The sequence below is a fragment of the Plectropomus leopardus genome, chromosome 9, assembly GCF_008729295.1.
Source record: "Plectropomus leopardus isolate mb chromosome 9, YSFRI_Pleo_2.0, whole genome shotgun sequence".
NCBI lineage: Eukaryota > Metazoa > Chordata > Actinopteri > Perciformes > Serranidae > Plectropomus > Plectropomus leopardus.
This window is the reverse complement of record NC_056471.1, coordinates 9051116-9074142: the sequence shown is the minus strand read 5'-3', so window position 1 is coordinate 9074142 and position 23027 is coordinate 9051116. Positions and strand designations below refer to the sequence as shown.

At 40.2% G+C, this 23027-nt stretch overlaps 2 protein-coding genes across 2 annotated transcripts; one reads left to right on the top strand and one right to left on the bottom strand.

Annotated features, from left to right (window-relative positions):
• Window positions 1-832: 832 nt before the first annotated feature.
• On the bottom strand, window positions 833-9162 carry LOC121948024 (flocculation protein FLO11). Its single transcript, XM_042493260.1, has 3 exons — window positions 8630-9162; window positions 4535-4849; window positions 833-4167 (listed from the first exon to the last, which is right to left on the bottom strand). The coding sequence occupies exons 2-3, from the start codon at window positions 4838-4840 to the stop codon at window positions 865-867; spliced, it is 3609 nt and encodes a 1202-aa protein (XP_042349194.1). The 5' UTR covers window positions 4841-4849; window positions 8630-9162; the 3' UTR covers window positions 833-864.
• A 2702-nt stretch (window positions 9163-11864) lies between these two features.
• LOC121947938 (charged multivesicular body protein 1b) lies at window positions 11865-21996 on the top strand. Its single transcript, XM_042493137.1, has 8 exons — window positions 11865-11952; window positions 12294-12391; window positions 13209-13355; window positions 16252-16320; window positions 16430-16537; window positions 16672-16715; window positions 17100-17172; window positions 20777-21996. Exons 1-8 carry the CDS (start codon window positions 11937-11939, stop codon window positions 20822-20824), a joined length of 603 nt encoding a protein of 200 aa, XP_042349071.1. The 5' UTR covers window positions 11865-11936; the 3' UTR covers window positions 20825-21996.
• Window positions 21997-23027: the final 1031 nt, after the last annotated feature.

Below are 23027 nucleotides of genomic sequence, written 5' to 3'. Positions count from 1 at the left end.
AATACACTGTACAGTCTATTGCAAAGGCATTGTTGTTGGCATTTTTCTGTAGGAACTAACCAGTCTGTTTACCACTGAGTATTATCATGGAAAGTCTTGCAAAAATAGATCAATTTTTATTAAATTAAAAGCCTTTGCTTTGACTTCAGAATGTGATCTATATATTTAGCTACTCATGCATTGTCTAACTCAGTGTTTATGTATATGTTTATGTGTATTCTGTGCATGCGTGTGTTCTGATGAAAGTAACTATACACACTGGTATGCCTGTCCCTCTGTATTTTTTTCAGAATACACCCCTTCAATAAAGGATTAACAAAGTTACATTAAACTGTTTAAGAAGCATAGTAGTCACACAGTATTTGGCAGTGAGAGAACAGTCCTAATTTATCCATGCACAATATCAACCACAGGCAAGGTCCACATTCTGAACAAACCCATAAAGAACAACACAGTAAGAACATGAAAAGAGAGTACAAGAATTCAAGAACCTGGAGGTGTGAGTTTCATGTGTGCGTGTGTGTGTCCGTGTATGTGTGTGAATGTCAACAGCACAGTTGGTTTCCCGGGGAGACCAAAGGACTATGACTCATGCAGTGCATAAAGCATTTTCTGGAATTTTAACAATATCGGAAGAATTATTATTTTCCCACAAAGCCCAGATAATTACATATAATCATATTAGAACCTTACAGTGTACTCGGGGAGTTTACTGTAAAAACCCACTCAATCCCACCCCCACAGGTCTATTATAGACCAAACAGTTTATCCCTGGATTACGTTTCCATTCTCCAGCTCTTTCCTCATGGAAAGCACCTTCCCCTTGCTCCAATGTATTTTTGTGTAATTCCGTGTGCGTGTGTTTTACACTAGTCCAGTCTGTGTGTGCAGGTGTAAGGGGTACGGTTGGTAAAGCAGAGTTGATCCCCCCTGGGGTATGTAGTAGCTGCAGTAGCTGGGTTCTGCTAAATAGGGGCCGCTGTGATCAGCGAGGTACGGGGCCGGCTGGTAGAAGCACGTCACATGGTCTGTGTTGGGGATAATGTTCTGCTCTCCCAGAACCCTAAGTGCCAGCACTGTGATCATGTTCAGGGTCTGACGCCTCTCGTGTCCCATCAGACACACAGTGCTGTCGTCGACCACGCGACGCAGTGTCATCAGGTACTGGTACTTGCTCCTCTCCTCACCGATGAAGTGGTTCTTCAAGTAGGACAGGATCTTCCTCTGCTGCTCCTGCACGTCAGGGAAATCGATGAAAAAGCGTGAGCACATGTAGCGCTCCAGTGTCTTTATCTGAGTCTCGCTGGCCGGTCGGTAGTCCCTGACCAACAGGTTGCTGTACTTCAGCAAGCCGCCGCCTCGGATCTCCTCGGGGTTCCTGGTGGCGATTAGGCGGTAGCGCAGGTGGTCCATTGCTGCCTCAAAGTCACCGTACATGCTCTCTGCCAGGACCTCGACAGCAGGGACTGAGCCAGATGCCTGAGGAGCGCCACTCTGTTCAGGCATGTCTGCAGTTACCTTAGGGGCCTCTTTGTTCTCAGGCACAGAGCTGGATGCCTCATCGACTTTTGGAGGGGCCGATTCCCCTGGGCCTTCAGACTGAGAGCGAGGCAGCACATGTGAGGTGGAGCTCGGGATTGTGATCGGAAAAGAGACAGGCTCTGCAACCCGAGGCGATGGCGAGATATAATCTTGCTCCTTTTTATCCTCCAACTGTAGGAGAGGGATTCCTGGCTGAGGGGAGGACTCTTTAATCTGTTCCTTGCTGCCTGTGTTCAGTATCAAAGGCTCCATGTCTGAAGATACCTGAGGTACAAGGTCTTCTGACTCCACCGGCGGAGTGAGGCAAAGGAGGGGTGGACTGAGGCAGGGGGAAGGGGGGCTGAGACAGAGTGGAGGAGGGCTGAGGCTAAGCATAGGAGGGGTGAGGTAAGGAGGTGAGCTGAGGCAGGACGAGGTAGGGCTGAAACTCAGGGGTGGAGAGCTAAAGCTGGTGGTGGGGCTGATTGTGCTCAGCATTGGAGATGAGAGGCAGTGAGAGGGAGGGGTGAGACATGGCGGAGGGCTGAGACTGGGGGGTGAGGGAGTGAGGCAGGGAGGGGAAAGACTGAGCACAGGAGGGGTGAGACAGGAAACAGGAGGGGTGACACAGTGGGAAGAGGAGGACGAACTAAGTGTGGTCTCTTGCGTGCTGCCATTTGGCTGATTCAAGTCCATCTTTTTGGTCCGTAATTCTTTTTCTTCGTCATCACTGAGCTCAACTTCTGAGGTATGTACAAGTTCAGGGGTGTTGGATGAGTCAGTGTGTGAAACTAACACATCCACTGAGTCGAGAGGCTCTGATTGTTTGGGTGCAGAGACAGTTTCAGTCGGGCTATGCTCATCCCAAACCATGTGTGTAGATGGAGTCTCTTTCAGGCTGTGAAAACTTGTCCCACATGGACTGTCTGTGATTAGCTGAGGGGGTGATGGCTCTTGAGGTAAATCAGACACAGCAGAGGTGGACATTATGTTGGGGGCTGGATCGGGAGCCAAGGTAAGGTCTGAGTTTGACGCGAGGTTGGGTTCAGGGCTTGTTTTAGCAGTGATACAAGTTGTTGGGGTAGTTGTAGGGTCTGAAGAGGGAGCTGTTGGATTTGGGTTCAAATCTACCTCAGGCTCGCAAGGGCAAGGGTTTGGATCTATACAGGGCGCTGTGACAGACTCACTTTCAGAGACTGGACTGGGGTAAGGATTGGGGGCTACCTTCCTACACATCCTCCGAGGGGGTTTGGGCGAGGAGTGTTTGAGCACCACCATGTGAGAAAGTCTCTCTGAGGCCTTACATGTCGGAGAAGAGGAGGTCTTTTTGTCAAAAACAAGGCTGGGTGGTGCAGGTAAAATATCCTGAGTATCTGGAGGGCTGACGGCATCAAGTGTGTTCTGAGTTTGTGTGCTGTGAATGTCCTGTGTGCCAGCGGGCTCTGTGTTGTGAAGTGTAAGGGATATGGAAGAGGTGGAGCAGGAACAATCGATACCCTGTGTGTCGTCTATGTTTTTTGCTTCTGATGCTAAAACCTCTTCTGTCATTTCACTCGTTTCTGTCTCGTTTTTTCCCCCCGCCTGCTCACCTATCCCCACTTTTCTTTCATCTGCTAACTGTGTCTCGATCTTTGCATGTGAAGGTGTGCTAGAGTCTGGAGCAGTCACATGCTGCATTTTATCTTTCTCTTTACTCCTCTGATCCTCACTGACACACTCGGAGGAGCCTGCACTGTGACATGCTTCTGACAGGTTTGGAGACGCTGCCTGGGTTTTGTTTGAGGTTTTCGGCGGCTTGGACTGGTCTATCTGCTCCGTGAGCACGTTCTGTCCCTCAGGGTTTTTTTTGTGGTTGGATTGTTCACAGAGTTTCTTGTGATTTGAATGTGCTGGTTGTTGGTCATCACAGGGCTGGGTTTGCTCTGACGCTTCTATCTTTGTCGAGCATTTGGTCTCGTCTGAGAATTCTGGCTCTTGTCTCAGTTCGATCTGAGTTGGGGGTTCGGCCTCCTCAGAGGTTACTGTCTTTTCTGACAAAACATTTCGGGGGTCAGAGAAGTCTGTCTCATCTACGGTTTCTCTGTGTTCTTGTTTCAGCTCCACATGCGTTTTCTCTTTGTTGTCCTTTTCAACTTTGGAGTGTTTTGTCTGGTTTGAATGTTCAGTTTGTTGTGAGAGTTCTGTCTGGGACTCTTTTTCGTGCACTTCATCTGTCTTTTGTGTCTGGCTAATCTGAGCCCCCTCTTTGCTGGATAATTCCCTACCAGAGGACTTCTCCATCTCTGCAGCAGCAGCCTGTTCGAGCACAGAGTCTTTATTCTGATTCTCTGTGGGTTGGTCCTTAATATCAACACTTTTGTGCTGTGACTCCTGCTGCATATAGGACTCCAGAAGACGATCCAGAATGATCTGGAAGGAGTCGACGCTGAACTCAAACTGCCGCCTCAGCGTGCTCACAAACTTGAGCTCCAGGTTTTTGCCGCTGTTGTTTGACAGTGAGATGAGGCTCCAGCGGTCATGTTCGTTGAAGACCTTGACCATTTTCTGGACGTAGGCCTCCTTCATCGTGGCGCTGCTGATCCGCTCCCTGTTGACTCCAGCGGGTAGGCAGTCCAGCAAGCAGCCCAGCACTGACTCTTTGATCACCTGGGAAGAGAAAAGGTTAACAACATGACAGCTATAACTAATGTTTGCTATCAGAGTGCAATTTTGCTTGTATCATTGAATTTAATATTGTGGTTTCTTTATAATAGAGTTGAAAGAGTAAAAGCCAGTATTATTGATTCACCCAAACAGTAAAATGTTTTACAATTAAATTATGGTTAGGATAACAATAACGTCATTATCAAGATAACACTGTAAAAATCAATACTGAAACATCTGAAATATTGTAGAGATTCAAGGATAATAAAACAGAACGAATGCTGGTTAATGCACGGGATTGAAGCCAAATGCTCCACTGCTATTAAATGAATTTCCTCCTTGTCTTAACCACGTAATACAGTAATAGTACCTGGAACTCCTCCTGACTTGGCAACTCCACTCCAAAGATGATGTCCAGGTCCTTGTAGCTGCTTCCGTTGTCTCGGACGAGGACGTGGCTGGCCGTGGAGCCGTTCAGACGAACATCTCTCACCGTGATCCCCTGCCTCTGCAGCCTGGCCCGCACAGCTATGATGATATCTCGGGGACGCAGCTCCAGCGTGGGAAAGTTCCCGCGGCCGTGGATGGGAACCACCTCTGACAAAACCTGATGGAGAACCTCCACCTGCTCAGTGTTCAGGCTGTGGAACCGCTGATTGGGTTTGGTTTCAGACATGCTGCTGCCCTGAAGGGGAGGGAAAGGTGGATGACAAAGAGAGTTTATTACAACTCCTCCAACAAATTGTGCGATGTGTTTAACTCTCTCTGTCACACAAACACACACACACACACACACACGCACATACACGTACACTCACACTCATATGCACACTCCCTGCCAGTCTGCTGTCTGCAAGTCACAGCTTGGCTGACAGCTTTTCCACAATGCTAATGTAACTGCTGTGTTGACAAGCTGACACATGGAGCGATCCACGTAGATGTGCTTTGCATAAATATTCCTCCATTGCTCAACCAGATCACAACAAATTAAGAGGAAATATTTGACTGAAATCTGGAACACATTACAGTTTTCACTGCCCACTTATATCACATCAATTGGTCCCTTTATTTACACTCCATCTCCGTCAGATGCAATATCTGCCTCTACGAAAAAAAAAACCAAGAAAAAAGATAAAAAATATACAATATTATTGTATAAATGAAGATAATAATAAGTGTTATTTGAATACTAATATAATGGTAAATAATAATTATAATGTAAAGGCAGGCTAAATCTTTGTTTATTGATTGTTTCCACCAGAGGAGCAAGGGTTAAGCTGAATGAGTCATCACCAGCAGACTGCATTAATCACACCAACGTCACTAATTAAAGACACACATCTGTTTTTGTGTGTGCGTGCAGCACATGATGTGTGTATACATTACAAACAATGACTCCCACACACATTCACGTGAGTGCACACAGGCTTTTATATAACACCTTTTGCAAACTGCAACACAAATTGGAACAAAGTGGGATTTAATATCAGCCAATTATGTTTGTTTGCCTTCCACATGTGTAATCCTCCTGGCAGTTACGCACGCAGCCCCTGCATCCGGACTCCATCAATCAAATTTCTACAAACTAGACGTATTTTTCAATAAACATTTGCCTAACCAAGTCAAGGGTCTCTGTTATGTGTGTGCATGTTTGCGGGCGCGTGTCAAAGTGTTTTCAGGGAGTGAGTGCTTGTGTCGGAGTGTGCAACTGTGGTTCATAGCAGCCCATTATGATCTATTGTCTGCTTTAATCAATAGATGTCAGTCAGTGCTGCAGCTGAATGCTGCTGATTGCTATGATTTGTCAATACTAGCAGGGTAAACATTGGGATACTAATGAGCAGTAATGGGATGCTTTCTGGTAGCTTTTTATCAGACATCACAGGGCTATAGCCTGTAAACCTTCTATTATGGGAAGTGTTTAGAATCCATGTTGCACACATTTCAACAAACACTAAAGGAGTGCACTTTATTCTATAGCATCTGTAAAACTATAAAATGCACTCACTGGGGGAAAAAATGCTCACCACAAGACAAAGAAGTTGAGTCTATGAACACAAAGCTCCTGAAAAACTGTTGCAGATGAGACATTTCTCTTAACAAGCTGCACTTCAAGATGCAAAAAACCCAAAACAACCAGTCATCATATATCCAGAGGCAATAAATATAGTCCCTGATGTTGACACTGGTCATGTATACAATGAAACAATGTGTTGTGGAGGCAGAGAGGCACTGCGGGGCTGTTTTTCCAGCTAGCCCCTGTATCTCCCCCTCCCCTTTCGTACTCTTCTGCAAACTTGCAGCCTGAGTGACTCATCCAGGCGTATCGGCTCAGCTCGCACATAATCTATGGCCACTGAAAACCCAACAAATAGGTCTCATATACACTGGGCTGAATCTAAAACAAACACAAACAAACATGCTGTGTAAACTTAGGTTGATGTCTCTGGTATTAAATCTATAAAGCACTATACAGGAAAACAAACAACTCTGTCCTGTGTATAGAATACTACAACTAAAGCAATAATAAGCCTTTGTGTCCCTGAGTGATTCTGAATAATTTGTTTTATCTTTCATTCACTTAAACAGTTATGATCCTATTAACTAATACTACAAAAGAGCAACTCAGCATTTGTTGCCCTACAAAATGTAATTGCAAGGTCTGCAATCCAGAATTTTGTCTATAGTATGGGACCTTTAAAATGTTACTGCCAAACTTATTGACTATACTATAAAGCACTATACAGGAAAACTTTTCCTGTATAGTGCTTTATAGATTTAATACCAGAGACATCAACCTAAGTTTACACAGCATGTTTGTTTGTGTTTGTTTTAGATTCAGCCCAGTGAAAAGATAAAAACCTCAAAACTTAAAAAAAAAAAAAACTTACAACCAAAAAAAAAAAAAAAAAAAAAAAGTAAAATACAAATAAAACTAAAAAAAACAAAAAAAAAATACCATAAAAAAAAAAAAAAAAAAAAAAAAAAAAAAAAAAAAAAAAAAAAAAAAAGAATAGAAAATAAAAAAAAAAAAAAAAATGAATAAAACAGAGTGCAAAAAAAGAAAAAAAAAAAATAGTATTTTCCACTGGTTTATTTATGATTAGTTATGGTAAGTTTTTTTATAGTTGTTGTCAGACATTACAGGGCTTTTTTTTTAAAAAATACTAACTAAAGAAAAAAAATTATAGATACCATGAGTAATTGCATTATAAAAAAAAAAATTATAATAAACATGCACTTAATCTATAGCATAAAAAAACAAAGAAAAACAAAAGGTTCATTTTTATATATTTATAATATGCTAAATAATATAAAAATCCAAATAAGGTTGAATAATAATAATACATATAGCTCCTGATAACACTGTTGCAGATTAAAATATCTTAATTGTACAAGCTTTTTTTACAGAAGCACAAAAACCATTTAAACAACTTTAGTCATCATATATCCAGAGGCCAATATTTAGTATATAGTTTCTGAAGTTTGAAACTGTCTCATGTATTACTACAAGAAACTAATGTGTGGAGTGGAGGCATGAGAGGCTCTGCCGGGTGTTGTTATTTGTCAATTAGTGCCGCTGTATCTGTCCCCTCCCGATTACGTTTACTCTTCTGTCAATTACTAGCAGCTTGAGTGACTCCATAGGCGTATCGGCTCAGCTCGCACATAATCTATGGCCACATGAAACTCAAAAAATAGGTCTACATATACCAGCTGGGGCAGAATCTACAAAACAAACATAAAACAAACTAATGCAGTAAAATAAAAACTTATGTTGATGGCTCTGGTATTAAATCATAAAGCACTATACAGGAAAACAAACAACTCTGTCCCTGTGTATAGAAATACTACAACTAAAGCAATAACTAATACCTTTGTGTCCCTGATGATCATTAATAATTTGTTTTATCTTTCATTCACTTAAACAGTATTATGATCCTATTAACTAATACTACAAAAGAGCAACTCAGCATTTGTTGCCCTACAAAATGTAATTGCAAGGTCTGCAATCCAGAATTTTGTCTATATTATGGGACCTTTTAAATGTTACTGCCAAACTTACTGACAATACTTGTAAAGCAGGAAAAGAGGCAGATTGAAATTCAGCAGGGCTCTGGAATATATATATATAACTGGAGTTGTTTCCCCATCAAATAACCAGCAACTGGAGGCTGTTTCACAGTCCACCACTGGCTAAAATTTCCTGGAAGTGCTCCAGAGCCCTGCTGAATTTCACTCTGCCCTGCTGGTCTTTACTTAAATCACCTAATCACGCACTTAGTCACTCCTGAGATACCAGGTGAAGGCAATTAACCGCAATTAAGAGCCTGGCAGGATAAAGGGCAGATGCAACTCTAAGCAGGAGGATTAAAACACATTAAGCACCAGGCGTGCAGCTAAAGCTCCGTGTAGCCACACAAAAAGTGAATTATCCAACTTTTACAGAGCTGAAGGTTCTTACCTGTTGCTGTGGCGTTGGAGGGAGCGACTGGCTCCGGACTCGACTGTACAATTAAACCTTGAGTATCCACCGAGCTTCAGGTCCGGAGAGTCTGTGTGTCGTGTACGTGGGTTTGTTTTTCTTTTCAAGTCCCTACCCACTCCGGTTAGGCTGTGTGCTGATGCGGCTCTGTCCCTTACAAGGCATGTGAGGCTCCAATCTGTGCGCGAGCTCATTCGGGCGCTGTCCAGGAGCTCGCGTGGTGCTGAAATGAAGACTGAAATGAGTCCTCGCGCTCTTGTTTTCTCCTCCGGCCGCCCGGAGCGTAACGCAGTTTCCATAGCGACCTGCCGTCATTCAGTTATGACTGGGGAGCGTATGTGTGTGTGTGTGGTTGTGTGTGTGTGTATGATTGGGAAGTTGTATGTGATGTGGTGCTGGCGCCTTAACTGGTGTAATGTAATATGTGTGTGTGTCAGCTCCATGTGTTTCCGTATTCAGAATAAAAGTTTAAAATCGGAGATAAATTCAGAAGCAACAGAAAGGACTTTCAGATAAACTCTCTGAACTGTACTGCTTTAATTAATTTGCAAAAGTCAGCCTGCTCAAAGAGCACTTTGTTGTCTGCTCTAATGCTTTTAGGGACTGTATTTTATTTATCACAGCAGGTGGTGGCTGGGGTGAGACCTTTTTTTTCGCTATCATGACCCTCCCTCCACCATAAAAAAATATTTTACAATTCGTGGCCATGATAAATGCTGTGATATGGAGATTTTTATAGAAAATATGCTTTTAAAACCCACTTACTGGGTTAGAGGTTCCGAGCTGGCCCCCATTCGTACTGCAATTTCAGGGGTCCATCGCGTGATACAATTAGGCCCCAAAACACTTTTTCACATTGACTTACAAGGCGAAAGAGATGTCTGCAAATTCCACACCCTGCCTGTGGAACGGTTTTTTCATTATCAGGATTAGAACTATTTGGTCCGATAACATTTGGAAAGTCTAGAAGAACCACATGATAAAAAATGTTTTATCTCCATTTAAGTTAGCAGTGCGATAACTGGAAGCTAGCCGCTTGGCCGTGCTTGGCAGCCTTAAGTCTCTAGTGTGCTCAGTTGGCTCACTGACGCAGAAGCAGCACCCATCATCCAGGTAATTTCATACTGAAATAGAGCTTTTTTGACTTCATGTGCAACTGAACTTTTAAGGACTGTACAAATGCCGGGTCTTTAACCGCCTGGAAAACACAAGGTCCGGTGCTAGGTACTACTCTTATGTCCACTCTGTGACAACTTTCATGAGCGCAGAGGCAGCTTGCGTCTGAGGTTGCCAAAAAAATGCACCATCTGTACGGCCCCTAATAAGAAGGAACTGGGCCTCGCCTTCAATGCTGTATCCAGGTCTCTTAATACATCATGGTTCTGAGGGAATTTAAAATAAATAGCCTACAGAATACAACCTTTTACCGATGAATGACCCTCCTCTAAGCCAAATAAAACGACACAACTCCCTCTTCAGAGGATAAGAAATTATCTGAAGCGCCTCCCCCGTTTAGCACCACCTCCTCTCCTCTCATAAATAACGCACAGCCCCTTACTTTAGGTCTACGTATGGGACTCAAAATGGACATTGTCACCTCAAATGTGAGGCTACAACATAGCTGTGCTGGGGTTCAGGTCAGGACTTCCGTGTTATTACTGATATGAAGCAGCCGACTGAACGCGTAGTTTTGGGGAACATTTCTAAAACACTTGTCCCTCACGCGCACATCTTTATATCTGGTGCTGTGTCCATACAGAGTATCAGCACATACAGTATGAGTCATCCATGCTGCTCCCTCCCCCTGACCCAGCCGTTAATCCCCTCAGCCCCCTTCGGCTGGCCGGTGCACGCACACACCGGAACCATTTTCACTCTGGACAACCGATGATTCCTTTTCCCCTCATGCAGCATTTCCTCACCGTTTGTTGTCTCTTCAACAACAACTAGCCAAAAACCCTCTCTGTTCCCGTCTCTGTTCCCACAGACCAGTTCACACTAATATTATCCCCATGCACACTTATGCAAGAAACGGTTACAGATGTTACATTACTCGTTAATGCACCAGAAATAAAGTCAAAGAAACGTGATTCGAGGCGTTCAAGCAAACAGCGAGCTGCTCGGTAGAAAAGGTCAATTTACTCCCTCAAAAAAAAAGCACAAATGACGTCACCAGACGTGTACCACAACCTACCGATACCGGGTACAAACTATTTTTAGCCTGGATGGAACTTGTCTGCTGCTTTGGACACGCGCGCCCGTCCACCTCTCAAACGGTCGTGACGTAGGAAGCGCGTGCACGCCATGCAAAATCGTGACCGTGTGACGACGGTGAAAGGTGGACTGAAGTTAGCGATTGCATTCAAAGATAAAGATAAATCAAGATGGTTCACTTATCGCAATCTAGCCGCATGTAGCATGTGATGACAGCCGTCGTTACGATCAATCTCTAAAAATCTAGCACGAACGAATACTACTAACAATAATAATAATAATAACAACTCAGGTATCATGGTTATTATTATTGTCAAAATGATCATCATTATTCTGATTATCATATAACTTTATCTATATAGCACCAGAGCTTACAAAGTGCTTTGACAAACATAGCAAAAGCAGAAATGAAACACAGAGAGAGCAATACAACAACAGAGCCAAACAGTCCTAATAAACGCAAGCAAAACGAAACTAGGGTAGAGTTAAGATAAAATCAACACAAGAGGACAAACAAAGCAAGATGTCAACGTCAAATAATACAAACAAATATACCCCAAACAAAAATAAGCAATACAAGTAGTAAAACAACAAACAAAAGGAAATGAATATAAATAAAATAGGTAAAATAAAATAAAATATACAAATAAAATATAAGTATATACAATATCAACATTAAAATAAAAAAATGAAATATCGATTCGTAGTTATTACTGGTTAAACTGCGCATGCGTCAAATGAGTCTAATTTTCAAAGTTTTATAAGCGGTTTATGGAGTTCTTCTTTTCCCCAATAAATTACAAAAGCTCTCCCAAAGACACAAACATTTTCAATAATAATGAGACAGTCGTTGTCACTGAAAGACAAACTGCATACTGCCGGTCTGGCTAGTTGATTCAAAGCAAATGCGGAAGTACGCAGAGGGGAAGCCTCTTGCCTCGCTACACTTGCGAGGGTACGCTAGCTTGAAAAAATCAAAACAAACAACTCTGGGAAAGAAGTGAGAGGCTGGGTGTTTCTTTGTATCTGTGCGTAACCAGACTGAGTGTTTGTCTCAAAAAAGACCTTCGCCATGTCGAATTTGGAGAGTATCCTTTCCTGTGACGCCGAACAGGCATAACGGTGCAGTTACCTAGCAGTAGCAGTAACGTTAGCTAGCTAAATGTGAGATGGGTTTGGTAGCTAATCCTGTTTTGCATTAGCTTGTAACTTCTGCCCAGTCATTCGCTGGTGCCAGCTCTTTTAACTAACTTTATGACTCTTTGGTTAAATATCACCTATTTAAAGATACAAACGTTGTCTTGCCTTCGCTGAGTTAAGTTGAATTAGCTCAGTGTCCTCAGCTAGTTTAGTAAATAATCAGTATATATTTTATAATTCTGCTGTATTGCCATATCAAAAATAAACCATGCCTTGACCAGCCATACAGAACACCTGTTTAACCTCAAATTTGCTGCCAAGGAGCTCAACCGCAGCTCCAAGAGATGTGACAAAGAGGAAAAGGCAGAAAAGGCTAAAGTGAAGCAGGTTTGCCTGTTAAAATGCTTATTTAAGAGATATCAGGCTCCAGGATCACGTCTAGTTTGGTGAAGTTGCATATACACATGTACAGAAAAGACAGAAAAAGAGAATTAAAAAGTTTAAACACTGTGCTGGAGAGCTTCGAAGCCAAACATAGCTTATGGACATACCTCTCCTATTGAATAACTATAATCATTCATAAAAGAAAACGAGATTAAAAAAGAAATCAAAGATTGCATAATTGATCAAAATCTCAAGACCAAGCAGTATTACCAAGTTGATGAAAATGTACAAATGACCAGAAGTTTGTATTTACAAAGTGAAATTCATTACAAATGAATCTATAAAGTGCTATGAATCTTTTCAGATTGAAGTCCTTTTCAGATGTTTACAAAAAAATTAATAATAATGTCATTGATGACTGTAGAGATGGAAATAGGTTGTTCCAAAGAGATAGTCCTCTGAATTTAAATGAATATTGATTTAAGGGAAGTCTGACAATACAGAAGATAAAAGTCTGTTAAAGTGTCTTGTGGGATATGAGTGAATGTCTGAGGAACACTTAAAGAATTTCTGGAAAACACTCATCAGGTCATGAGTTAGGTGTACATATTTATACATGACCACACAAGTCTGTTATATGTTCACAATAAAATTTGATAGAAGCTAATATTTTCTAAAGTGAGTAGCAAATGAGTCGCATTTTTGAAGCAAAGCTAATTACTCTCAAAAAATTCTTTTGAATTAGAAAAAAAAGCTTTGCTACAGTGCAGTTACAGCCTGAATTATGTTTGTGTATTTACTCCTTTCTTTTGTCTCTCAGGCTATCCAGAAGGGTAATATGGAGGCAGCAAAGATCCATGCAGAGAATGCCATTCGTCAGAAGCATCAGTCCATTAACTTCCTGAGGATGAGTGCACGTGTGGATGCTGTGGCTTCTAGGGTCCAGACTGCTGTCACTATGAACCAGGTCAGGACTGCAGGTCAAAAGGGTTTGTTGAAGCTTGCTTTGCTTTCAGATGTAACGTAAAGCAGGCAAATGATAACCTGTTCGCTGCAGCCACTCATCCATTTTCCAAGATAACCTGTTGTTATTCAGCGTGTTGGCAGATGATTTAAAGTAGAGAAAATGAGCAGAGGTTTGTCCTGTCTGATGTAGTGAAAAATGAACTCCACCATAAATGATAATTCCATTATATTTCCAATTAAGCTGGTTGTACATTTAGCATTTCACATCATTTGCCTGGTCAACATTGTAACTTTTTTTTCATTTTTATTATGATTATTTTGGGGGGCATTTTTTATATTGCAATCATAGAAAGAGATGAGTAAAATGGTCAGCATCTTAACCCCTAAGCTACAGGGGCACCCCAACATTGTAACTTCTGAAAAACAGTGGTCCCAATAGCCAGACACTTTATAAACACAACCGTCTTCTGCCCCCTTGGTTTATATCTGAAGTATGGCCCATTTACTCACTCACAAAGATGTAGAAGTCACATGGCTATTAACTGATAACACAATTGTATATATGGGTTACAAATGGTTACACTCTCCAGCACCTTCTGAATAAGATGTAGTTTTCAAAATATACTCTTTGTAAACTATCTTAAAGCAACATTTGAATGGAACACTTAAGTTTTTGCTCCCCGGTTTAAGTTAAAGAGTTAAAGACTTTTTCATGCACTCAGTTATCTCAAATTTTTACCACAAATTTGTAAAAAATTCCATGTTGGTTCGCACTTCAGTTTTTCCAACATAAGCCATCTGCCTGGCATGTGGCAGATCAAGATGCTAATTAAGCATTATTACTACACAGGTGTGCCATGGGATGGTCACAACAAACCTAAATCTAAATGTAAAACGTGCAGTTCGATCACACATCATAATGTCACAGATGTAAGTTTTGAGGGAGCTTCTCATTAGCATATAATAATAATAATAATCTAATAATAATAAGGTCTATTTATATAGCACTTATCAAAACCAACGTTACAAGGTGCTGTACACTTAAAAATCACAAAAACACAGAAAAAAATGTTAGAAAAAAAAGAAATACAACACAGAAGAAAATTTAGAATCAGTGATTGATCGATTGTGGAGTCTTTTTATTGTGAGCATCCGGAGACACACTTGTGTCATGATGATGCTGTTTTATCAGCATCTTGATGTGCCACACCTGTCGGTAGACGGATTATCTTGGAAAAGAAGTGCTCACTGACACAGATTTTATATAAATCCTTTATTTAACCAGGCAATAGACTCATAGAGATTTAAAATCTTTTTCCAAGAATGACTTGGCCAAGAGGGACGGATAAAACCTTGTTACAACAATAAATACAAGCAGACAAATAAAACTATCACACGTTACAAAGAGCGAGCACAACATCCAGTTAAAATGCAACACAGAACAATCAAATACATTGATATGTGCAATTTTCAATGTCAGTAAAAAAAAAAAGTAGCAATCACATTGACCGAGAGTGCCATTTTCTCTATCCTTTAAAGCTTTTAACAGATTTAGAGCGCAAATCTGACATTATTATCTCTGTTGAGTGCATAAAAAGTCTTCAAGTTCAATCTGTGAAAAATGGGAGTGAAAACAAAAGTGTTGTGTTCAAATGTTTTGTTAGGTATTATTTTCAAAGTGTATAGTTTGGAAACAACATCTTTTTTGAGAATGTGAAAAGCTGCAGCATGTAACCATTTCAGGGTAAAAAGTCCACAAGTAGTCCATCACCAAGTCAAAAGTCCTACCAGAAGGACACAGAGGGAGGGAGAGTGGGCCAAAAAAAGGCTAGAAGACATGCAAACAAAAAGCCACCAATTATTATATAATGTCATTAGATGTGCTTCAGACTTTAGGCTATTAGCTTCTTGCTCTTATGTGAGTGACAGCCTCTTTAAATGGCTTCAATTGAGTTTCTCTGCAGGACAGGCATCATTTCAGAGAATAGAACTTAATAGCATGTAAATGTCAGATGGTATTTCTAAAAAAACATCTCTTTATGATGTTGTAATACTGCTGCCAGTCTAATGAAACATTAACACAATAGCACTGATAATAAATGCCTCTGCCATAATTTGATCAACTATTGGTAAATTGATTCTGAGAAAATTAATCCTTAATCAGGGCCATCTTTGTTCAACTAGGGATGCTTGTAACGATGAGAGGTAGTCTTGACAAAGTGTAGTTGAAAAGCTAAAAGTGACACCCAGTGGAGGTATAAGGAAACAGCACCTAACACTTTGCCATATCAAGAGCAAACTCACTCTTTGACTTCAGATACCTTGATCCTGTTTTGAGTCAAAACCAGTAAAAAGTGAGAACTCAGCAAGCAGGAAACGTCCCCACAACAAGTTACCTACAAACTTAAATATAATGTTTTAAAGAAAACATAATTTCAAATAATGTCTCTATAAGGTTGAATGCTGACTAAGACGTAACGTTTTAACTGCAACACTCTGAGGATGTTTTGGTGATGTTGAAAGCTAACAGATCAGAGAATGTTCTTTTATAAAAAATGTTCCCACAATTTTACATGAGAACATAGGAAGAACATTTTCAAAGCAACATTCAGGACGTTGTTATTGAGGCCAGAGACTACAGTCCATTTTTTTGAATGACAATGTAATGCAATGTGACATGTTAACAAAAAAACATTTTTTACTTGATATTTATAGAGAATGTTACCCTAACTTTAAGAACAACATTCTGGGAACTAAAAAAAAAACGTACCACTGAAAACATTACTAAAACATTTGTTGCATTGTACCATTGTCAGAACATCTTTAGAACCAAAAATTGCTAGCTGGGAAGGCAACAGAGGCTTTGATGCTTTATTTGATGTGTTTTTTTTGCCTAGGTATCTAAATCGATGTCTGGAGTGGTGAAGTCGATGGATGCTACTCTGAAAAGTATGAACTTGGAGAAGGTAAAACGAAAACTCCTCCATGAGCGCAGACAGAAACAAACTATGCAAAACTAAATTTGTTAATGGAGATTTTCAAAATGTTGTTTTGTGTATCTGTTTTTCTCTGCAGATCTCTGCATTAATGGACAAGTTTGAAAACCAGTTTGAAACTCTTGACGTGCAGACAGCTCAGATGGAGGACACAATGGGCAACACCACAACTCTGACAACACCTCAGGTAATAAACACAGTCGTCTTACAAGCAGGGATAACTATACTCATGTGGCTGCTTATGATGGAGGGCTTAACCCTGGTTATAATTCAAACACTGAATCCTCTAAACACGTTGTTGTTTGCTTTGTTGGTCCCTAGAATGAAGTGGATACGCTGTTGCATGAGATGGCTGATGAAGCAGGGTGAGTATGGTCCGTAACTCCAAAAAACACAAATAACAGTCATGATAAAAGCAAAAACATTGATAGAAGACAAAAATAAATGAAAGAACACATTGTGCCCACTTGTTAAACCAGACAAATTAACCTTTAAAACAAATAAGCCACAAAATAAATAGCTCTAAAAGCTTTATTTAAATGACCTTCATATAAAAATCAAGGAACTCTTCCACTGTTTGCAATGCTTCTTTCTAACACAAAAAGCCCATTAAGATTAATGGTGCAAGCTGTGTTGTGAGGTCACAGTGGCTTTAATCTCCCCCATTTTGCTGATTCTCTTTAGTAGCTAAGCAGTCATGCAGAACTTAAAGTGTTCCTGTGTTTTTCTCCTCTTTGTTTTTTTTTTAGGTTGGATCTTAACCTGGAGCTTCCTGCAGGCCAGACTTCCTTGCTGGCTTCATCTGTGGCGTCAACAGAGCAGGTGACACATCTACTTTCATCATGATGCTGATGCTATTTTTGGGTGTTTTACATCCTAGAACAGAATTCACACATTGTTGTTGTTGTCTTTGGAAATCCGTCACCCAAATCTAAATTTAAGGAGATACTCCACTGAAATACCCACCTCATGTACGTTTGAAAGGTGACTCTTTAAGGTTCTATAAATGGCATTTTGAACATGAATATAGCAGCGAACAGCTATTAGCTATGTAAAGAAATAGTGTCACGCGCCCTCTGTGTGTGTTGTAATGAGCCATTAGCACTTCTGGCACTGCTGGGGGTGTAAATACAATATTTGCTGATATCACAAAGTTTGTCATTATTATTATTATCAATGCAATTTAAAATCAGTTCAATTCAAGGGCCTGCGATCGATATGAAATGATATCATATGTCCATTTAAACAATCTATTACAGAAGAAACTGCCACCCCTTTCTGTTTAGAATAATAATAATAATAATAATAAATAATAATAATAATAACTTTACTTATACAGGACCTTTAAAAACAGTTGTTTAAAAAGTGCTCTGACAGACAAAGCAAAGGCAGGAACTAAGGGAATAATAATCTATAAAAGTCAAACAAAAAGAAAAGAACACAATGCGTATGCAAAAGGTCAGCAAGAATAAATAAAATAAAAGAAATAAAAGTGATAAAGCAGGCAGATCTTGAAAAGCAGTTTAAGTAATAATAACATTTTAGAAAATGCAAGAATAAATGCAATAAAGACAATAAAAATAATATAAGAAGAAGACATCACATCAGTGGGGATTAACCAAAGATAAGACGATAAAAACAGATTCATAAGAGATAGATAAACAAGTAAATACATTTTAAACCTAAAAAGATGGTAAGAGCAGGACATCAGAAGGATAAAGAACGGATAAATTGAGTAAGAGCAGCAAAATGAATGATTAGAGGAAGAAAGATAAAAAAAAATGAATGAACGAATAAAGGTAACATCACATTAAAGCAAGTCTGTAAAAGGAGTTTTAAGAAGTGATTTAAAATATGGCACTGATTCTGCGAGCCTTATCTCCTCAGGCAGGTCTTTCCAAAGTCATGGCAAAAGCACGGTCTCCTTTAGATTTAAGCCTCAACTTTGGAACAATCAGAAGACCCCCCGCCTGAGGATCTGTAAGGTGCGTTGGCTCATAAGGGTACAGCATTTCAGAAATGTAATTTGGGGAAAGACCCATACGTGCTTTAAAAGTGATCAGTAAAATCTCAAAATCAGTTCTAAAACGGACAGGGAGCCAGTGGAGGGAAGCCAGGACTGGACTGGCATGATGTCGTCTGTTAAAACCAGTAACTTTTGGCCATAAAAGAGAAAAAACAACATAAACATGATTCTAAAACAATTGTCACCATTAAAGTGCAGTAAAGTTTACTTTAGACTGACTCCACTGACACACACGTTATGGTCAGAGATCCACAGAGATCCAAAATGTATCCAGGTTTCCTTGCTAATCAGGAGCTTTTGGGTGCAGCTGAGAAGTTCTCCTCAGCTGCTGGTGATCAGTCTGGCTGGGAGGTTAGAAAGGGAGCTTTTCTCTGCTCAGTTGGTCGTGTGTCTCCGGAGAGTCAACACCTTCAGTTGGCTTTCTGTGTTTTTTTGTGTGCGTGTTGAAGTGTGATTCTTCCGTTGGTCATTCGTTTTTTCTTTCCTTCCTGTTCAGTGACTCACGCTTTAATTTTGGGGCCAGTTCTTTCTTTTGTCCTTCATTCCCTTAGAATCAGTGAGTGGCTGTGGGGAGTTTGATTCCCACGCCACCTTTTAGAAACCAAAAGGACTGATTTTGCTTTCACTCTTTAGTACATGTGCAGTGTTTTGTTTCCCAGACTGCGTCTCATGCCCTTCAGGTTTTGCTTTCTGGGGAACATAACACTCATCAAACATGGATTAACAACAAGAACGTTTAACAAAAGTATAAAACTCAGCTCAATAACTGTCAAGGTTCATAGACAAAACCATTGTGTTTTGCTTGTCATCGTTATTAGCTTAAATGTATGGGCTTTTTACGTTACATAAATTAGCCTAGCAGCCGGCAGACTGTCCTCTACTTATAGTTTAACAAATGACATGTATTATTTATACTTTTTCTTACTTACCATAGAGTGTGCCTCAGGGGTGATGTTCTTCTGTAGGCTGACACAAAGTTAATGTCGCCCTGGTTCCCGCCTCAAAAAGCCTCTGGGATTTTTTCAAGACACGTAAAAGCTTCAGAATCCACAAGTGGAGTATTTTCTGGCATCTTTTATGTATAAGAACAAAAAATGAAAGTCTCTTTAGCTTGTGTTAACCACAGACCTCATTTCAGACATCGAACCAAAAACACACCCCAAAAAAATCCCATTGACTTTGAGACGAAGGAACCGCGAGTGTTGAAATGCAAACTCATTTATGGGTTTTAGGACTCATTCCTGTCACACTCGTCACTGCATCTCCCAAAACAACAACACAGTTGAATTTAAGCTTGCATGTTTTTTTTTAGTCAATGATTTTTAAATCAGAGCAACTAATGTTGCCGTAGAGAAACAAGTGAGTGAAGTGAGATGTGGGCCAGGTTCATCAAGTTGTATTTTATTTTATAACTTCTTTATTTTCCCCAAAATCCAATATATTTCACCTCATCTGTTTTTCTCCAGAGAGCAGGGTGAATATCCTGATCATCTTCTTTTTTTTTTTTTTTTTGCTGCTTGCCATTTTCTGCCTGGCTCTGTTAGACAGCGACACAGACCTGCCATGGGAATTTCAAAATAAAGGCGTATCTTAAGGATGATGATGTGGATCGATGTTTTCACTTTGGATGATATTGGATTGTTGATTGCTGAATTGAAACACTGATCCAGATTAATGTTTCATTAAGTCCCCAGTAGTCACCATCATTTTGGCTCAGCCACCTCCATGTTTGTGACATCAGAGGTGAGAGCCGCGTGCAGGCAACTCTGAATGTCCTTTATAGCACTTTTGAACATGTGTTTTTCAGATCAGTGTCTGTGTTCAGCTTGAGTCATATCCAGCATGTTCATTGTAATGATGACAAGAGTTCACAATGAACAAAAATATTAAAATATCCACAGACACAGAAAACACTCCTGCAGCTCAGTACACCTCACTGTATGCTTCACATGATCAAAACAATAACTGTTTCACCAAAAATGGCTAACAGATGGATCCTCCGGTGGAACTGTGGAACTTCACGGAGAGTGATAGTCTGACACAGGAGCAGTGTGTTCAGCCTTTCTCACCTAAACAATGACCGTGTGGAACATTTTGATCACGCAAATCAACAGCGGAAACAATGAATATGTGGCAGGAAGTGTTTGAGTTGTTCCTGAATATGTTTTGATATATTTTCCGTTATGACAACCCACCGCTGGAATCCATTGAAACCAACATAGTTCAAGCAGGCCACTGCAGCTGCTTGTGAAGAAGGCAACTACACGCTTTAGGCCTTCAGCTTTCGAGCCTGAAGGGGTTGAGGGATACACTGAGAATAAATGCTTTATGTCAAATTTCAAAAACTGCCCCACTGACAATATTTTTTCCATCGCTTTACCTGATTGGTATTGTTATCAGGACGAGCTCTCCCAGAGGCTGGCCAGACTGCGAGACCAGGTGTCGTAATGATGCAGAAAATAACGAGATCCGGAGGAGGGAGCAGAGCAGAAGACACGAGACAAGACAGGGAGTGAAAAAGTGGAGAATAAACAAAAGAAGGTGCCATGTGCCTGAAAGCTCTGTGTTCCAGGTTTGTTCTGTAGTGAGAAGTGAAGGAGCTGTTTAACAGCAGGAAAGGACCAAGAGGAAAAAAACTGGATATTTACAGTCCTGCTACTAACTGCATCACATGCAGTCCCTCTATAATAATGTTCATTTGCACACTCGTATTTAAACTTGTATTCTGACTCTTTAGTAGCTCAATAACAGGACACCACTGTGCTGGCATGTTTCTTTATTTTAAAGTGGTACACCTTATATGGGATTTTTGGTGCAAATTGTTAAGAAAAAAACAATGTGTACTGCTTAATAATACCTCATTCCAAAGTGATTACACACTATGTACAAAATGTAAAGATCCCTATTTGTTTATTTACTTGTGTATTTATTTACACAAGTATTTATAAATTATATTTATTTACTGCCTGTTTTACTGACTGATTGTTAAGAGCATGTTTATATTGTTACTGTTATATCTTATCTGCTCTGGCTGTTGAATTGTCTGTCACTGTTTTGGCTGCAATGCCGAAACACAAACTTGTTTTATGCTGTGTTGTTGGGCTAAATGTTGCCTCAAACATGCTTTGGAGAAAGCTGGAATATCACTGATTTGCTGCACGTAGCAGCAGCGGTGTGGACTTGAGTGACATGACTCAGACTCAAGTCATAGATTGTCATAGATTTGATGACTTAAGACTCAACTAAACAAAAGACTTGCAACTCGACTTGGACTTTAACACCAGTGACTTGTGACTTTAGTTGGATTTGAGCCTTTTGACATGAAAAGATGTACTTTTCCCTCAAAGCTGCAAGATTGAAAAGTATGTTATTTACAAAGTGTGCCACAAATCAATTTCTTTCCTGCCATCTCCTGAATCAGCTGATGTAAATGCTATTTATTTCTAGCAAGCTGTTACTGAATCACCCAGATCTGCTTTGTTTGAACCAATCTGACAGCAATTCAGTCAAGTTGCAGGAGAAAACCATGGATAACTAACTATGTAACAAATTGAATATGTAAGTAAGTAAGTAAGTAACTAACTCATTTTAACAAATGAATACAAATTCTGAACAAGCATTCATGATTTTTGTAAATTTGATACATTAGAACTATTATTGAAATTACATTTCATTTGGTCAAAAATTACATTTTGACTTGCTGAGGACATGAATCTTTAGGTTGGCACTTGGAACTTGACTCCAGACTTAATTAGGTGGTTTTCCATTACAAATTTGCACAAAACTTAAGTGATATTTTCGAAATGTTGATAAAAACACAATTGCGAGATGACTGTGTTTCCAGTGATGTGATGTTTCTTCTCCTCTCACGATAACATTCCAAGAAGCATGGCGATGGATGTTCAAAACTTTAGCAGCTTTATTTCTATTGCAGCCGCTGCATTAGCCGTCATTATTTCCAATCAAAGGTAAAGTAGGTGTGTTATGCGAGCGATAATGGAAAAGCAAGCCCCTTACATGTGGCAGCAGCCATGTATGAGGGATTTGTGGGAGGTCATCGTCTACAATATCACAGAGGCATTATGGATTCAAAACTTCCAGATGATCTGCCAACTTTTGAAGAGTTACGCAATGCAATAACACCTCTTCTAGCGCCTGCTGCATCATGCCCACAGCCATAGCATCATGTGACCCACAAACGTGAAAGAAAAGTGTTTCTATTGCAGTTTTTAGAAATACAGCTTTTTCAAATCACCTGAAATACCAACTCATGCGAGTGTAAAAACTTTTTTTTGATAAATGTGAGTTTTTTCTAAATTGATGTGTTTCCATTAGGCGTTTTTTTATAATAGCAATTTCAATTTGCACAGTTTGAGGGTTAGTCGAAATCCGCCCTACTGTCTTGACTTGTGACTGGACTCGTGTCTTTTCTGTCTTGTCTTAGGACTTTGAGTGCAAAGACTTGAGACTTACCTGTGACTTGCTTAACAGTGACTCGGTCCCACCTCTGCATAGCACTAACAACATCAGTGGCTCACCCTGTACTTACATGCAAAGACAGAGTCATTAAAAGAGTTTCCGAAATGTTTTACCTGTTGTGTTTTTTGTCAGTTTATAGCTGTGTTTTGGGTGGAGTATGCATCCCAGCATG